This window comes from Diachasma alloeum, unplaced genomic scaffold (assembly GCF_001412515.2).
Source record: "Diachasma alloeum isolate Michigan unplaced genomic scaffold, Dall2.0 Dall_scaffold_00364, whole genome shotgun sequence".
Lineage (NCBI taxonomy): Eukaryota > Metazoa > Arthropoda > Insecta > Hymenoptera > Braconidae > Diachasma > Diachasma alloeum.
Genome location: NW_021680503.1, coordinates 992,857 through 1,008,596, shown reverse-complemented (window position 1 = coordinate 1,008,596; position 15,740 = coordinate 992,857). Strand labels below are relative to the sequence as shown.

Genomic DNA, 15,740 nt, shown 5'->3' with positions numbered 1-15,740 from the left:
AAAAGCTTTTCATTAAGCTCCGCATCGAAGCCCAGGAATGCTCCCTTTTCGTACATTACCCTCCATCTATTGGGGATCCGATATATTAATATCTACATCACCGCGAGATGTCACCTTTGCCTGTTTCACCAACCTGAACATGCCGCTACTTCCGCTGGAAAAAACCGAAACCACTCGATCGTCTTGAAAATTCAAATTTCCGCAGTCGCTCCATGGAAATCAACCCGCAATAAAAATAAACAACGGTAACAATGGTTTATATATGTACCCATTCGACAATGACTGCAACAATGTCAATTCTCGTCCCAACGTCGCACGACGTGGAAATTGCACAAATGAAATTAGAAACTCCTTGTTACCCCCCATAAACAAGAGCGAAGTCCAGACCTGCGATACAGGAGACAGCTGGTTTCTCCCCGAGCAGAAGGGGATTGATACGAAGTCACCTTGAGTTGTCATTCATGCGTCTCGAGCCGGCCTCTCGGTTCATCTGCGCACACATTACCTCTTCTACACTTTGTCACATGCACACGCTCCCTATATACCCCTGTTACATACGACTTGTACATAGTTGTCACTTGAGTTCGAATTTGACTTTGAGATAAAAATAGAATGGGTGGCCATTGGTCTAGCATGGATCCATCCAAGGTGGACGTACCTGAGATTGATAAACTTTTGGAGAGGGATCCTTACCTGAAACCTCACGAAAATGAATTCCGAAAGAGGTAAAAAATTCCAAACATCCAATTTTATGCAATTATGCATTTATGCATCATAAAAATGTGGTTTTTCATTTAATAATAATAATTCTGTGTACTTTTTTCGTCTAGATATGCTTTGTTCAAGGACTACATTGAGAAAATCGAAGCCGGTGATGGTAGTTTGGATAAATTCTCTAGAGCTTATGAGTCCTTTGGAATTATTATCGATGGAAGTAATGGGGTAACTGCTCGAGAGTGGGCTCCGGGGGCCAAACAACTGTATTTAACTGGTGATTTTAGTAAGTAGATGCTTCAAAACATTAAAAAAAATCCCATTTATAATTAATATCTTTCTTTCAAATATTCTCATTCTTTCAAAATACTTCATGACATTTTTTGTAGTAACCTACGTTTAACTAACAAGAATGGATATTTAAGAATAATAAAATCATAGCCTAATTGGTCATTATTTGTTATCTTTCATAATTAATGCATGAATGAGTAATTTTCCCTGGATATTAAAAAAATGTTTTATATAATTGAGACCGAAAAAAAAATCCCTGCACACATGGCCTCACATGGCTCTACCCCTAATGAATGAGTGAATGAATGAATGAATGAATAAGTAATTTTCTCCAGATAATAAAAAAAATGTTTTTCCAGATAATTGGGACCGAAAAAAGAATCCCTACACAAAACAAGAATTCGGTAAATGGGAATTGAAGCTTCCCCCGAATGCCGATGGAACGTGTCCCATCGCCCACCTCTCAGAAGTCAAAATCATAGTGGAAGATGGAACTGGTCAATTGCTGGAGCGATTGAGCCCCTGGGCGACGTACGTAACAGCCCCTCAGCACCAAAACGAAGGGACAAATTACAAACAACATCTCTGGCACCCAGAGCCCCAGAGCCTCTACAAATGGAAGAACCCAAAGCCGAGAAGACCGAAGAGTCTTCGGATCTACGAGTGCCACGTGGGGATCGCCACGAGTGAATTAAGAGTTGGAACATATCTGGAGTTCGCCAAAGGCATCATCCCGAGGATTGTGAAGCAGGGGTACAACTGCATTCAGCTCATGGCCATCATGGAGCACGCTTATTACGCCAGTTTTGGGTACCAGGTGACGTCGTTCTACGCAGCGTCGTCGAGGTATGGAACCCCTGAGGAGCTCAAGGAGCTGATTGACGTCGCTCATGGGCATGGACTCTTCGTTTTGCTTGACATGGTTCATTCTCATGCCTGCAAGAACACTGTGGATGGACTGAATATGTTCGACAGCACTGATGCCTGCTTCTTCCATTCTGGATCGAGGGGAGAACATCCTCTTTGGGACAGTAAACTGTTTAATTATGGAAACTATGACGTGCTGAAGTTCTTGCTGTCGAATTTACGGTGGTATGTGGATGAATATCACTTCGATGGATTCAGGTACAATATAGTTGATTTCATTTATTAATTACATGAGTAGTTCATTGGCATTGGTTTAGAAACAATGGAGTTGAGCAAAAATTACAGATAGTTTTAGTGAATAATGAATTCTTAATCCACACCCCATCAATCTTGCCAGTTAAGGCCCGGGTGGATTATCTTTCGAACGTTATCACGATTGTTTTTCCATCTTCATAATGTAAAATATATCACAATTATTATTGGATTTTACATCACACAGGAGTCCCTAAAAATTATGATTGTACAATCAAAACAAGTAGAAAAAGAAACTGAAAATCTTCAAAGAGCGTTTTTAATGATGATTAAGAAATAAGTCTGATAGAGAGGAAATAGTGAATGGATAATTTATCATGGTAACTATCGATCTGTCAGCCATTGACTGCTGTGACAAATGATGACCTGACAGCCATTAGATACATCAAATTATTAATTTGCAATTTCCTCCCTATCGGGTTAATTTTCCAATATTATTCAAAATTCTCTTTGAAAATGTTCAGATTTTTTTCAACGTTTTTTTGATTGTACAATCATAATTTTTGCAGACTCCAGGGCTATGTAAAACTGAATAGCAATTGGAGATCATTTCAGATTATCAAAATAAAAAAAACATCCAAGATCACGTTTGAAAGATAATCCACCAAGGCCTTAAATTTACTTATGATTTTTTTTTCTTGAAGATTCGATGGAGTCACTTCGATGCTGTATCACTCGAGAGGTCTCGGACAAGGATTCAGTGGAAATTATGAAGAGTATTTTGGACTCAATGTCGATGTGGAGGGAATTGTATATTTAATGATGGCTAATTACATGTTGCATCGATTGTATCCAGAAATCGTTACAATCGCTGAGGATGTCAGTGGCATGCCAGCCATGTGCAGGTAATTTATTGATTAAAACTCAGGTGGATTATCTTTCGAACGTTATCCGGATTGTTTTTCCATCTTCATAATGTAAAATATATCACAATTTCCATTGGATTTTACATCACGCAGAAGTCCCTAAAAATTATGATTGTATGTTCAAAAAAAATAGAATAAAACTGAACATTTTCAAAGAGTGTTTTTAATAAAAATTAAGAAGTAAGTCCGATAGAGAGGAAATAGTGAATGGATAGTTTATCATGGTATTATGAATTTGCAATTTCTTACCTATTGGATTTATTTCCCAATATTATTCAAAAAGCTCTTTGAAAATGTTCAGCTTTCTATCAAAGTTTTTTCGATTGTGCAATCATAATTTTCGGAGACTCCATAACTATGTAAAACTGAATAGCAATTGGAGATAATTTCAAGTTATCAAAATGAAAAAAAAAAAAACAAGATCACGTTCGAAAGATAATCCACCCGGGCCTTAAATGAATTAAATATTTCATGACATTCCCTCAAATTGTTTTCATTAAAAAATTGATGAAACAATTGAATTGATGAAATATTTTTATTTTAAAGACCAGTGGCCGAAGCTGGAATTGGCTTCGACTATCGTCTAGCCATGGCAATCCCCGACAAATGGATAAAACTCCTAAAAGAATATCGAGACGACGATTGGAACATGGGAGACATTGTCTGGACCCTCACCAATCGAAGATGGATGGAGAAAGCTGTTGCCTATGCCGAATCACATGATCAGGCACTGGTGGGTGATAAAACCATCGCTTTTTGGCTGATGGATAAGGATATGTACACCCATATGAGTGTTATCAGCGAACCGAATCCAGTTATATCCCGAGGCATTGCTCTCCACAACTTAATCAGACTTATTACACATGGACTTGGTGGTGAAGCTTATCTCAATTTTATCGGTGAGTCAGTTAACCTAGTCTATGTATTTTTGATAACCTCAGATTTATATTTATATTCACAGTGCAAAGTTTTTCTAAAAGTATTTCTTTTCATTCAGAATTCCTGTCTTCTTTTTATCCCATGCACAAAGATAGAAAAAAAACAGTTCAGATATCTTTATCGATTGGGAATTTGCCTTGAAAAGAAATTTTTAGGAGTAAATGTCAAGAAGATTTCCAAGAAAAAATACCTCCAGTTATTTCTCCCGCAGTTATATTATTTTAATTTTAAATAATTTATATTAAATTTAATATTTAATAAGATGAAAAAAAATCGACAGTTTCTGTCACATTTTATCATTTTACGGGAATTCACGTCAATTATTTTCCCTCAGGCAATGAATTCGGTCATCCCGAATGGCTAGACTTCCCCCGAGCAGGCAACAACAGCAGCTACCACTACGCCAGACGCCAGTGGAACCTAGTGGACGACGATCTCCTAAAGTACAAATACATGAACAACTGGGATCGAGCCATGAATCTCCTGGAGGAGAAGTACGGCTGGTTGGCAGCGGATCCAGGCTACGTCAGTTGGAAGCACGAGGGAGACAAGGTCATAGTTTTCGACAGAGCTGGACTCGTCTTTGTCTTCAATTTCCATCCAACACAATCGTTTCCTGATTATGCCATTGGGGTCCCCAATCCTGGGACTTACAAAGTTGTATTGAACAGTGATGATAAGGAGTTTGGGGGCGAATGCAGGGTTGATCCCAACTGCAGGCACTTCTCGAAACCAGAACCCTTTGCTGGTCGCCCACATCGCATTATGGTTTATGTACCTTGTCGTACAGCTATTGTTTATGCAATTGGTATGTTTCACTGTATTTGACATTGCTATCGAGGCTTATTACTTTCGTTACATTGTTAGAAGCTTTTTGAATTGTAAAAAATTGTCATTTTTATGAACTTGAATCGAATTTAAGGCCCAGGTGTATTATCTTTCGAACGTTATGTCAATTGTTTTTCCATCTTCATGATGTAAAATATATCACAATTTCCATTGGATTTTACATCACGCAGGAGTCCCGAAAAATTATGATTGTAAAATAAAAAAAAGTAGAAAAAAAAACTGAACATTTTCAAACAGCGATTTTAATAAAGATTAAGAAATAAGTCCGATAGAGAGGAAATAGTGAATGGATAATTTATTATGGTAACTAACGATCTGAGAGCCATTGACTACTGTGACAAATGACGACCTGACAGCCATTAGATACATCAAATTATTAATTTGTAATTTCCTCCCCATTGGGTTTATTTCCCAATATTATTCAAAACCGCTCTTTGAAAATGTTCAGCTTTTTTTCAACGTTTTTTGATTGTACCATCATAATTTTCGGAGACTCCAGGACTATGTAAAACTGAATAGCAATTAGAGATCATTTCAGATTATCAATATAAAAAAACAACCAAGATCACGTTCGAAAGATAATCCACCCGGGCCTTAAGATAAAAACACTCATGCAATTTTTTATTCTTGGGATCTCAACAACATTCATTCATTCACTCATTCTCAAAATGACTGGAGAATTTCAATTCCATTGAAAATTCCACAAATCAACAATCGTTTTTGTTGTAAAAATTTCTGGAATAATTTTCCAACAGCGAACAAATCAACAATCGTTTTTGTTGTAAAAATTTCTGGAATAATTTTCCAACAGCGTAATAGAATCTTTCGAATATTTCCATTGACTCCATTCTTTATTATTTCAGAATCCTGAAGACACTGATCTCACTAGCCCGACTTGAACAAATCAAATAGACAATAAATAAAGAAATTGTCCTAGAGTTTATTTTATACAAAAAATAAATATTCATTTAGCTACATTCAATCTCATTAATATCATAATCCTTCATTTTATCCTCAAGTACCCACCACTTGCCTAAGAACCCCACATCCACAATTCTCTCATGAAACCTCGTATATTCTGGCTTCAAATAACTGCATTGCACTTTGTACAGTGCACACCGATCACTGTAATTGTCCAGCCATATGAACGATATAACGCCCAGATTCAACCTCCTTATGATATTGTTGTTTAGACATTCCTCCATGTGCAACACATGACTCATAGAAATGGGATTGCGGGTTGATTCACCAACGTACATCAGACGCATAGAGTTTTTCAAGAGCTCCTCCCGAAAGGTGCGTAAATCTGGATTCGTCTGCGATAGGTAGTAACAGCCGGCAAGACCTGAATCAATCAGACGTTCAAGAAGACCAAAATTTAAAAAATCAATTTGTGAAATCGAGTGAAAGGACTGAATATGCACCTGAGAAATAAACTCCTGCCTTGAATGGACGATTTCTGCATTCTTTAACGACATCGACTGCTACATCTTTGTAGTCGAGGTAGAGATTCTTCCAATATAACTCTGAAAGCAACACGGTATTAATTTTATTCATGATTTTATTGGTGTCAATGAATTCTAATAGGCAGGGGCCAGTGGCCGGATCTACAGGAGACATGAAATGAATACAAAAAAGATGAATTATTTTTTCGTTTGAAAATACAATTTCAAAAGTCTCTATGGGTTTCCGGAAACAATTCTAGTGACTTAATTTATTGCATTCTCGCAAGTTATGGAGTTTTTTAGACTGTTAGAAAAAAAATGAATTTTCATGGACAATTGACTACTACATTTTAAGACACTGAATGTGATTTAGGGGGGAAAAAATCATGAAATTTCAGGTTTCACTGGAAATTCAGTAAAATTCTAGAATTTTAAGCACCATAAAGACGAGAATTTGTGATTTGATTGAATTTGAATTGAAATTACATTGAATTTTCAGTGAAATCTGAAATTTCATGAGTTTTTTCTCCTAAATCGCATTCAGTGCCACTGTCCTGAAAATTAAAGAATATATTTACCAGAATTTTCTGGTTTTCTATACATTCTCAGAGAAAAATGAACCGGAAATTTACAGTTCTGTCTGATTTTTCCACGAAATTCTGAATTTTCAATGACAAGATTTGCGAAAATTTTTATCGTGTTCAATTCCCACTCAAATTTCTAGGAATCTTGTCACTGAAAATTCAGAATTGCATGGAAAAATCAAACAGAACTGTAAATTCAGTTCAGTTCAGTTATTTTTCCGGAAATTTCAGTGGAACTTGAACACGATAAAAATTTCCGGAATTTGGTACGGAAAATTCAGACGAAAATTTTCAACAGTGTATCCCAATATGTTGATGAAGGCAACAATAGCTGTTTGAATCAAATAAGAAATGATTTCACGAAATTTGCATTTTTTTAAATTGAATAGGGGAGGTTGTGGTAAAACGGACATTTTTGACTTTTTTTTTAATGTTAATGAGGGGTTGAAATGTTGATACAATTTAATCATTTTTATTTTTAATACAAAGAACAATTTCTCCCCTTTGTGACGAGCCTAAACTGAGCTCAATTGATCAATTTGTTTCTGAGTTATGAATAATTTTAAAAAAGTCCAAAGTGTCCGTTTTACCCCACCCTCCCCTATCACTAAAATTATGCTCTATAAAATTTTACAAAGAATAAAATAAGGAATATTATAAACATTATCTATGAAAAACCTGAGAACAGTCGTCAGAAAAACCTGTTTCTAAGGATATACCTCAATGAATCCATTTGTTCGTAAGTTAATTACATTTCAGTAGCGAAGTGGTAAATCGGTACAAGTCAATTTTGACTATTGATCAGTTTTCAATGAATATCTCAGAATCCAAGGGAGATAGCAAAATTTCTATCATAACCTTTTTTGTAGAGCCGATTGAGAGCTACAACAAATGTATTTAAAAAATGTCACTATCTCCCTTGGATTCGGAAATATTCCTCAAAAACTCAACTGGAAGATAATTCGACTTAACCGTTTACCACTTCCCTACTGATTTAAAAGTAAAAAATATTAATTTTGCCCCTCAGGGCATGCCGGAAGGGGCCGAAAAAGGTCGCGTAACAGGTCTCAATAGATAATCAAAGAAAAATAGCGAATGGAATAATTGTAATAACTCACTCCAACGTTCTATGACAGTTGTCTTCGCCTTCTCCGACGTCTCAACGTTTTTCGCAGTCTCCGCAACTGCAGTACCAAAAGACCGCAATTTATTTCGCACTGAGAGACTAGTGCGTAACACTGACATCATGAAAATCAATTGAAAATGATTTTCTTGCGATATTATGCTAGGTTATTACTCGCCTTTCAAACACATCGCAATTGATTGGCTCATTTTGGAGCAGAATAGTCTCTGAGATGTCGCCATTGTTCCCACACAGCTGTTTTCCCTTCCGTGTGATGAGCCACGGACGAATCACTGACATGAACGTTGAACGTCAGCGTGTTCACCGCCTTCTTTGTTGAGACACTTAACTCCAACAATCCACAACAATCGGAGTGAAGCGAATATTATTATTTTATATTCCTTTTTTCGTTGGAGGAGGCATTATCCCTTCGTTCAAAGGACTTTTGTCGATTTACAGAGGCAGTGGAAGCGCTTCAAATGATACTGAATCCGGGTGCACAACAAATCAACTGGTATTTATCCCCACGATTGTCTCATCATGTTAATGTGTTTGACATTAATGCTGTGATCTCCACTCTGTGCATATCATTTACTAGTCATAAGAATCAGGGGGCTATCGACAGGTGGTTGACACCGCATTATCGCAATATGCGTTCTACATGTTCAAATTAAATTCTGAATATCGTGTTGTTTTTTTATTCATTCCAGCCGCCAGTGACGAGGTGGATTCGTACATAATGTCGAGGGAGATCTCCAGCGGGTTGAAGTAGCAGTGGAAATTGCCACGAGCGAGTCGTGCGGGTTTTGGATACATTTTTGAGAATTTTTTGGATAGGTTTTTGTGTTGAGGAGAATTTTTCGTACGTGGGAGGAGATATGGAAGGCCAGCAGGTTTGTGATGATCTCATACTCATGAGTATCCTTTAATTAAGTGCACTTTTAGCTCTCGAATGGCTTTAATTGGGGATTTTTTTTTGTTATGGGTTATCGACTTTTTTCGTAAATTAGTCGGAGGGATTGTTCAATTTTTCAAAAACTAGATTTTTTCGAATTATTTATAAAACAAAGTCTCAATCTACAAAAACTGCTATTTTTCGATTATTTTAGTTTATTTTAAACTGTTTTCTTAAGGTTTAAAATGAAAAACAAACTTGAAGCCCTCGAACTTTAAATAATAAATGAAAAATCTTTGAAGAATGAGTGGTAATTCATTGGTTTAGAATAAATAATAAGAGAAATTTTTCGAGAGCTTAATTTTTTTTTTGGAATTGGATCGATTTCTGATAAAATTCTGAATATGGACTAATTAGTGAGGATTTTAAAAGCATGATTCTTAGGAGAAATAATTCTGAAACATTCTACAACAATACAGTAACCCAGCCATGAAGTTTTTAAGTGAATTTTGACTATCAGTCAATTTTCAATGAATATCTCGGAATCTAAGGCAGGCAGCAAAATTTTCGTCAGAACCTTTTTTATAGCTCTCAATTTGCTCTACGAAAAAGGTCATCACGGAAATTTCGCTATCTCCTTTGGCTTCGGAGATATTCCTCGAGAACTCGGTTAAGGGACAACTTAGGGGCGAGTGGGACGAACTAAAACATGGGGCAAAATGAAACAGTCAAGAAAACGAGTGTTTGACGCAATTCAAGCCAAAAAAAAATTTTCCGTACTGCTTCGCACTTTTTCCAGTTCGAGGATTGGCAATTTCATATGTAATTTCATAAATTTTTAGTTTGGTGACTGATCCATCCCCAAACTGGTAAAAGTGAACTACGGAAAAATATCGTACGCGTCTAGTACCAGTAGCAGTCGTCACAAAATATACTAGTTTATTAAATATTTTTTTTATCAACTTTTTTTTACTCTTGGGAGTACTGATGAGAATAATCATTTTCTATTCAGTAGAATGGAAAGAAAAGAAAATGAAACAGCAAAATCGAAAATCCAGAGCAAGGCGCAGGGAGAGACTCAGAGGGGGAAAAAGGAGCATATGATGCCGAATTTCAATCCAACAATCCATTGACAAAATATTCGCCGATCAAAACTTCTCAATAATTTTCCATTCTACTGAATGGGAAATTATTATTCTCATCAGTACTCCCAAGAATAAAAAAAAAGTTAACTAAGAAAAAATTTAATAAAAAAATTTTTTTTACTTGAATTGCGTCAGTCGTTTTTTTGACCATTTCATTTTGCTCCGCTGTTTCATTTTGCCCCACTCCCCCTAAGTCCTCTTACCCCTTCACTACTGAATATTAACTCCATATGAATAGGTCAGAGCAGTATATGACTTCTCTGGAGAGGCAGGAACCGCTGAACTATCGATAACAGCCGGTGAAATTCTCACAGTAACCCGGGAGAATGTGGGCGACGGCTGGTGCGAGGGATACAATCAGCACAAGAAATCGGGCCTCTTCCCAGCGGCATACGTCGAAGCCGTGGAGGCCCCAGCCCCTGCAGCTATGACCCAGAGCTCAGGGGACTACTGGGACGACGACTGGGACGATGACTCCGAGGTCGGACAGACCCAGGCCTACGTACCTCCCGCAAATATCGAACAGAATCTAATATTCGGGCAATCGAGTCTCGACCATGCCTCCATGCAGCACGTCCACTCGGTCATCTCGGAGAGAACAATTCCAAATGTACCAAAGAAAAATAACAAATTCTCAACGCTTATAAAATCTGGAGAGGATAGCTTTCTTCTCGGGAATAAGACAGTTCCGGTTCCGGAGAGTGAGAAGATTTTTATCGAGGAAACCGAGGATGGACGGTGTATATGGCTGCCAACGGGGGAGCGTTATAGTTGTGTCATAACGTCACCGAAAAAGGAGTCGAAACTCAAGGGTCTCAAGAGCTTTATAGTCTATCAACTTACGCCCACGGTGAGATACTGCACAGAAATACATTTATTGCTTGAAGATTTCAATGAAGTTATTCATTTATTTTTCTTTTATTACGCACAAAACCTGTCGGTTTATACAGCTGAGAGAAATATATATATATACATTACTATTGTATATATGTGAGGTATTCCACGTCAAATGAGTCAATCGCTACCCTCACCCTCTTGAAAATTAATGGCGATTTTTTCTACGATCGGGGAGGTTGAAAAACTATCTCTCAAATTTTTTCACATTTTTTCGGCAGCCCAGTTCGGAGATGTGATTTTTTCACATTTTTCCGTTTTTTCCAATAACTCGAGTTCTATTTGTCTGATTTTTATTTATTAAGCGTCAAAATTTTCCGTGTTTTTACCGCCTATACGACTATTTTCAGTTTTTTTTTTTTCGATTCCTAGATGCTCATAATAACGAATTTTCGAAAAAAAAAAGTTGAAAAACTTGAATTTCGCAAATTATGTCACGGTTGATATTCAAATTTTTTTTTTCAGTAATTCTCATAATCAAAACAAGTATTTCGAGCTGTCATTCAAGTTGGGCATCCTCGTGGATCTATGTTATTTTTAATGTTTTCTTTTGGAAATTTCGCAAATTTGGTTAAAACACCATAAAACGACTTCGACTATGTATTTTAAAAAATATGTAATATTTAGATATACAATCAAATTCATTTTATACTGTCTATAATCAAAGTCAATCAACGCCATTTTGAGGTGTTGCGACCAAATTTACGGAATTTCGAAATGAAAAAATTGAAAATAAAGTAGATCCAGGATGATGCCCAACTTGTATGATGGCTCAAAATACTTATCTTGATTATAAGAATTACTGAAAAAAAATGAAACAAATCATCCGTAACGTAATTTGCAAAATTCAAGTTTTTCAACTTTTTTATTCGAAAAGTCGTCGTTATGCGCATCTAGAGATCGAAAAAAAAATTTTTCACTAAAAATATTCTTATAGTCAGTAAAAAATGAAAAATTTTGACGCTTAATAAATCAAAATCGGATGGATAGAACTCGAGTTATTAAAAAAAAACGGAAAACGAAACAAAAATCATATCTCCGAACCGGGCTGCCGCAAAAATCTGAAAAAATTTGAGATATAGTTTTTCAACCTCCCCAATCGTAGAAAAAATCGCCATCAATTTTCAAGAGGGTGAGGGTCAGCGGTTGACTAATTTTGGCGTGGAATACCTCATATACAATAATGACTAGAATTAATAGACAACAATAATTACAATAATTACTATAATTATAAAATTAATTGTTATAGTAATATTACTACAACAATGTTAGTAATGTTAGTAACCATTTGTAATATCTTGTTGCTGGACATGTGTAAAAAAAACTCTTTATATAATTTCATTCTACCCTTAGCGGATTTTATCTCAGAGCATCAATAAGGAGCTTATGAATGAATAATTTAGAGTCGCCACGATGAATACATTCAATAAAACGTTTGTTATTGCAGTTCAATAACATCCAAGTCTCCCGAAGATACAAACGCTTCGACTGGTTGCACGAGAGACTAGAAGAGAAATTCTGTTTCATATCAATTCCCCCCCTTCCGGACAAACAAATATCAGGAAGATACGAGGAACAGTTCATTGAACACCGACGAACGCAGCTCCAGGAATTCGTGGATTACGTCTGCAGACACCCAGTCCTCTCCCGCAGTCGTGTCTGGGAGCATTTTATAACGTGTACAGACGAAAAACGCTGGAAGGCGGGGAAACGAGCAGCTGAGAAGGATGAACTCCTGGGGGTGAACTACTTCAACGCGATCCAGTGCTCCGACGCCTCACTAGATGCCATCAAAGTTGAAATTCAAACAGACGCTTTTTCGAGATTTATCAATGGGTTGGACCCTGTCGTCAAGAACTTCATGGCTATGGCTATGGACCAGGCGAAGAAACATCAGGGACTGTACAAAAGGGAATTTCAGAAAATTGGACAATCTTTTGTTTCGCTGGGGCACGCTCTGGAGGGAGACATGGGGAGACTCACGCAAGCTTTGAAATTGACTGGAGAAGCTTATAATGATATTGGAAAATTGTATGAAGACCAACCCAAGTTTGACTGGGAACCTCTTGCCGATAAATTTCACATATACAGAGGAATTATTGGGGGATTCGCTGATGTTATAGGTATCCACAAGGTAATTTTCATCAATTTCAATGAAATTATTTTTCAGAATTTTTTTGTAGCTCTGATTTTTCTCTAGAAAGCAAGCACGGGTTCAATCCCATCCGACAGAGGGCATGTGACCGTTACTTTTTGCGTTATTAGTCCTTTTCTTTTTTTTCATTTCTACCAATTCCATTGGTAGTGAGCTTCCGAAAGGATCCTTAGCAATTCCCTACGGAAAGGTTTTCTTTTGTATGAAATAGCTTTATACAAAAGGTTAAATATCTCCGAAACTGCTCGGCCGATTGCGCCTATCCAAAATAGGAATCTTCAATATTGTAAGAGCTAGAATCACACTAAATTTCAACTTGCTATTTTCATTTTTTCTGAAAATACCGTGCGTGCTGGAATGAAAAAATTTTAAAAACGAAAAAACGGGAATATCTCTGAATTTTTGTATGGACGGGTATACATATTTTGATTGATGTAGATAGTGGCCATCGAGACAAGTATTTTGAAAAAAAAAAAATTGAAATCGTTGGAGTAGATTTTGAGATATTGAGGAAAAACGTAATTTAAAGAAGTTGTTATATCTCAGGAACTACTGGATCGATCGGGCTGAAACTACGCACCAAAGTGAAGCTTAATCATAGCTATCATGAGCCTAAATTTCAGATTTTTATCGACATATTTCACCGTATTTATGTTGAATTTTCTAAAAATTGATCACCAAAAACCCAAGTTGTCACACACATACTTACAGTCATGACCCTAAAAACATCATTTCTTCACGTTTCATAACATTCTAGACCATTTGCCATCAAAATTAGAAAATCGAAAAATCGCTAAAATACAAGCCTTCCATTCGGAAGCAAAAACGCTTGATGATAATTTCGAAATTTTTCTTAGATTTCTAGATACTTAACAAAAACCGTTTGACCATATCTGTATTGAACTAGACTATTCATCTTGAAATATAAAGCCGACTGTAAAACAATTTGTCCCTCTATTCTCTCAATTTTTGAATTATTTTTGAGGAGATTTATGAGACTAATTCATCTTTATATTCACGTTTTCATGTTTATTTTTTTTATTCAGAGCGCAGTGCAAAAAAGAAAAGACTGCGAACGTCTAGTAACCGAGCATAAAATGGAATCAAATCAACTGAGAGAGCTTTCTCGAAAAACAGACGTTATAGCCCGAGCTCTAATGGCTGAAGAAGCATATTTCCAAACAGAACGAGAGGTGCATATCCAACAAGCCATGAAGAACCATCTCACTGAGCAAATTCGTTTCTACCAAAATATCGTGGCCAAGCTACAAGACGCACTAGCAGCTTACGATGCATGAGTTGATATTTGATGCAGGAAACATCATTGTTATTTCTTCTCGTTATTACTCCACTTTACACTGCATTTCAATGAGTATTATGGTACGTTTTCATACCATCGCGAGAGAATGACAGGCTAATTCTCTTGAAAAATTGATGAGTGTTAATAATTATTGATTTCTAAATTTCTTTAACACTGGAATTGTATATATCCAAATAATAATGTAATAACAATCATGATTCTCATTAAAATAAATAAATAAATGTCACACATTTTCACTCGTTGTTGGTTTTTTTTTCTTCAGGCAATCAGAAATTTGGGGGAAGAATTCTAATCGCAGAGATTTTATCGCGAGAAAATAAAAATTTAACTCCCTGGGAAAATTATTGAGTGCTAACAATTATCGATTTTTTGAATTTTTAACACTGGAATTGTATGTATCCGAATTAAAATGTAACAACAACAATGGTGTTTATTATTTCTATTTTAGTCCAGATTTTCCTCGAAGGTCAAGATTTCAGTCTAGATTTTGCTAGAGGATAAAATGAGAAAAAAAATGTCACAAATTTTCATTCGTTGTTAGTGTTTTTCGTCACGCAATCAGGAATTTGAGAAAAAAATTCAATTCAATTTCAGAAATATGTGTATTTTCGAGTAACATTATAATAATCATAAGCACTGTACATATTTTCTTTAATATTTCATCTGAATATATTGCTCTGACTTTTCGTTCGCAAAAGAAAAGAAAAACGTACACACACATAGAAATGAATAATTACGTTTTTTCTCGAAATACATTACTAAATACAGTATTCCATTCAATAAACCTTTTCCTTAAAATCTTGTATACATATTAATCCATTTGAGTTTCAACAATATGGCCAAGGGTCGGACGGACCACCGTGAAATGCACGTAAATTCATAATTTATCAACCGGTAAAAGCTGTACTTTAGACAAAACGAAGCGAAGTTTAAACATCTCAGTTGATATATTCTCGAAAAATGGCATTCACAGTTTAAAGTTGAACATTTTCAAAGAAATTACGTACCATTCCTATTGAATTAAGCATTGTTTCCCACAGCACGAAACGAAATAATTCAATTATCTATCATATCTAAAGTCAACAATACGAATTTACTAATTGTATCCCCATTCTCAACCCCACCTTTTGCATTTTGTTAATAAACTTTTGATAGTTAGCCACAGACAGGAAATAATATTCACGCTGACTAAGATACAAATTCTACAATTCGAGTTTTCACATGTGAAATAATAAAAATATATATCTGATTGCGCTATTTACACGAGGAACAGTGTGTGCAGATCTTCCCGAAAAAAAAGAGAAGAAATTAATAATGAATAAAATCGATGTGTCATTGCC

General features: G+C 36.0%; 3 protein-coding genes across 4 annotated transcripts; 2 read left to right on the top strand and 1 right to left on the bottom strand.

The window, feature by feature from the left end:
• The first annotated feature begins 310 nt into the window (after positions 1-310).
• Positions 311-6,319, top strand: LOC107041400 (1,4-alpha-glucan-branching enzyme). 2 transcript variants are annotated; one of them, XM_015261946.2, is made up of 7 exons: positions 311-725; positions 831-1,000; positions 1,365-2,130; positions 2,829-3,029; positions 3,597-3,949; positions 4,324-4,797; positions 6,032-6,319. In XM_015261946.2, exons 1-7 carry the CDS (start codon positions 613-615, stop codon positions 6,061-6,063), a joined length of 2,109 nt encoding a protein of 702 aa, XP_015117432.1. In that variant the 5' UTR covers positions 311-612; the 3' UTR covers positions 6,064-6,319. The 2 variants fall into 2 exon arrangements, with proteins under 2 accessions (XP_015117432.1, XP_015117433.1); XM_015261947.1 differs by lacking the exon at positions 6,032-6,319 and adding an exon at positions 5,702-5,776.
• Positions 5,759-8,337, bottom strand: LOC107041403 (mitochondrial import inner membrane translocase subunit Tim29). Its single transcript, XM_015261949.2, has 3 exons — positions 7,986-8,337; positions 6,263-6,364; positions 5,759-6,183 (listed from the first exon to the last, which is right to left on the bottom strand). The coding sequence occupies exons 1-3, from the start codon at positions 8,113-8,115 to the stop codon at positions 5,807-5,809; spliced, it is 609 nt and encodes a 202-aa protein (XP_015117435.1). The 5' UTR covers positions 8,116-8,337; the 3' UTR covers positions 5,759-5,806.
• LOC107041402 (sorting nexin-9) lies at positions 7,921-14,633 on the top strand. Its single transcript, XM_015261948.2, has 5 exons — positions 7,921-8,504; positions 8,701-8,883; positions 10,269-10,880; positions 12,372-13,058; positions 14,126-14,633. The coding sequence occupies exons 2-5, from the start codon at positions 8,869-8,871 to the stop codon at positions 14,375-14,377; spliced, it is 1,566 nt and encodes a 521-aa protein (XP_015117434.1). The 5' UTR covers positions 7,921-8,504; positions 8,701-8,868; the 3' UTR covers positions 14,378-14,633.
• Positions 14,634-15,740: the final 1,107 nt, after the last annotated feature.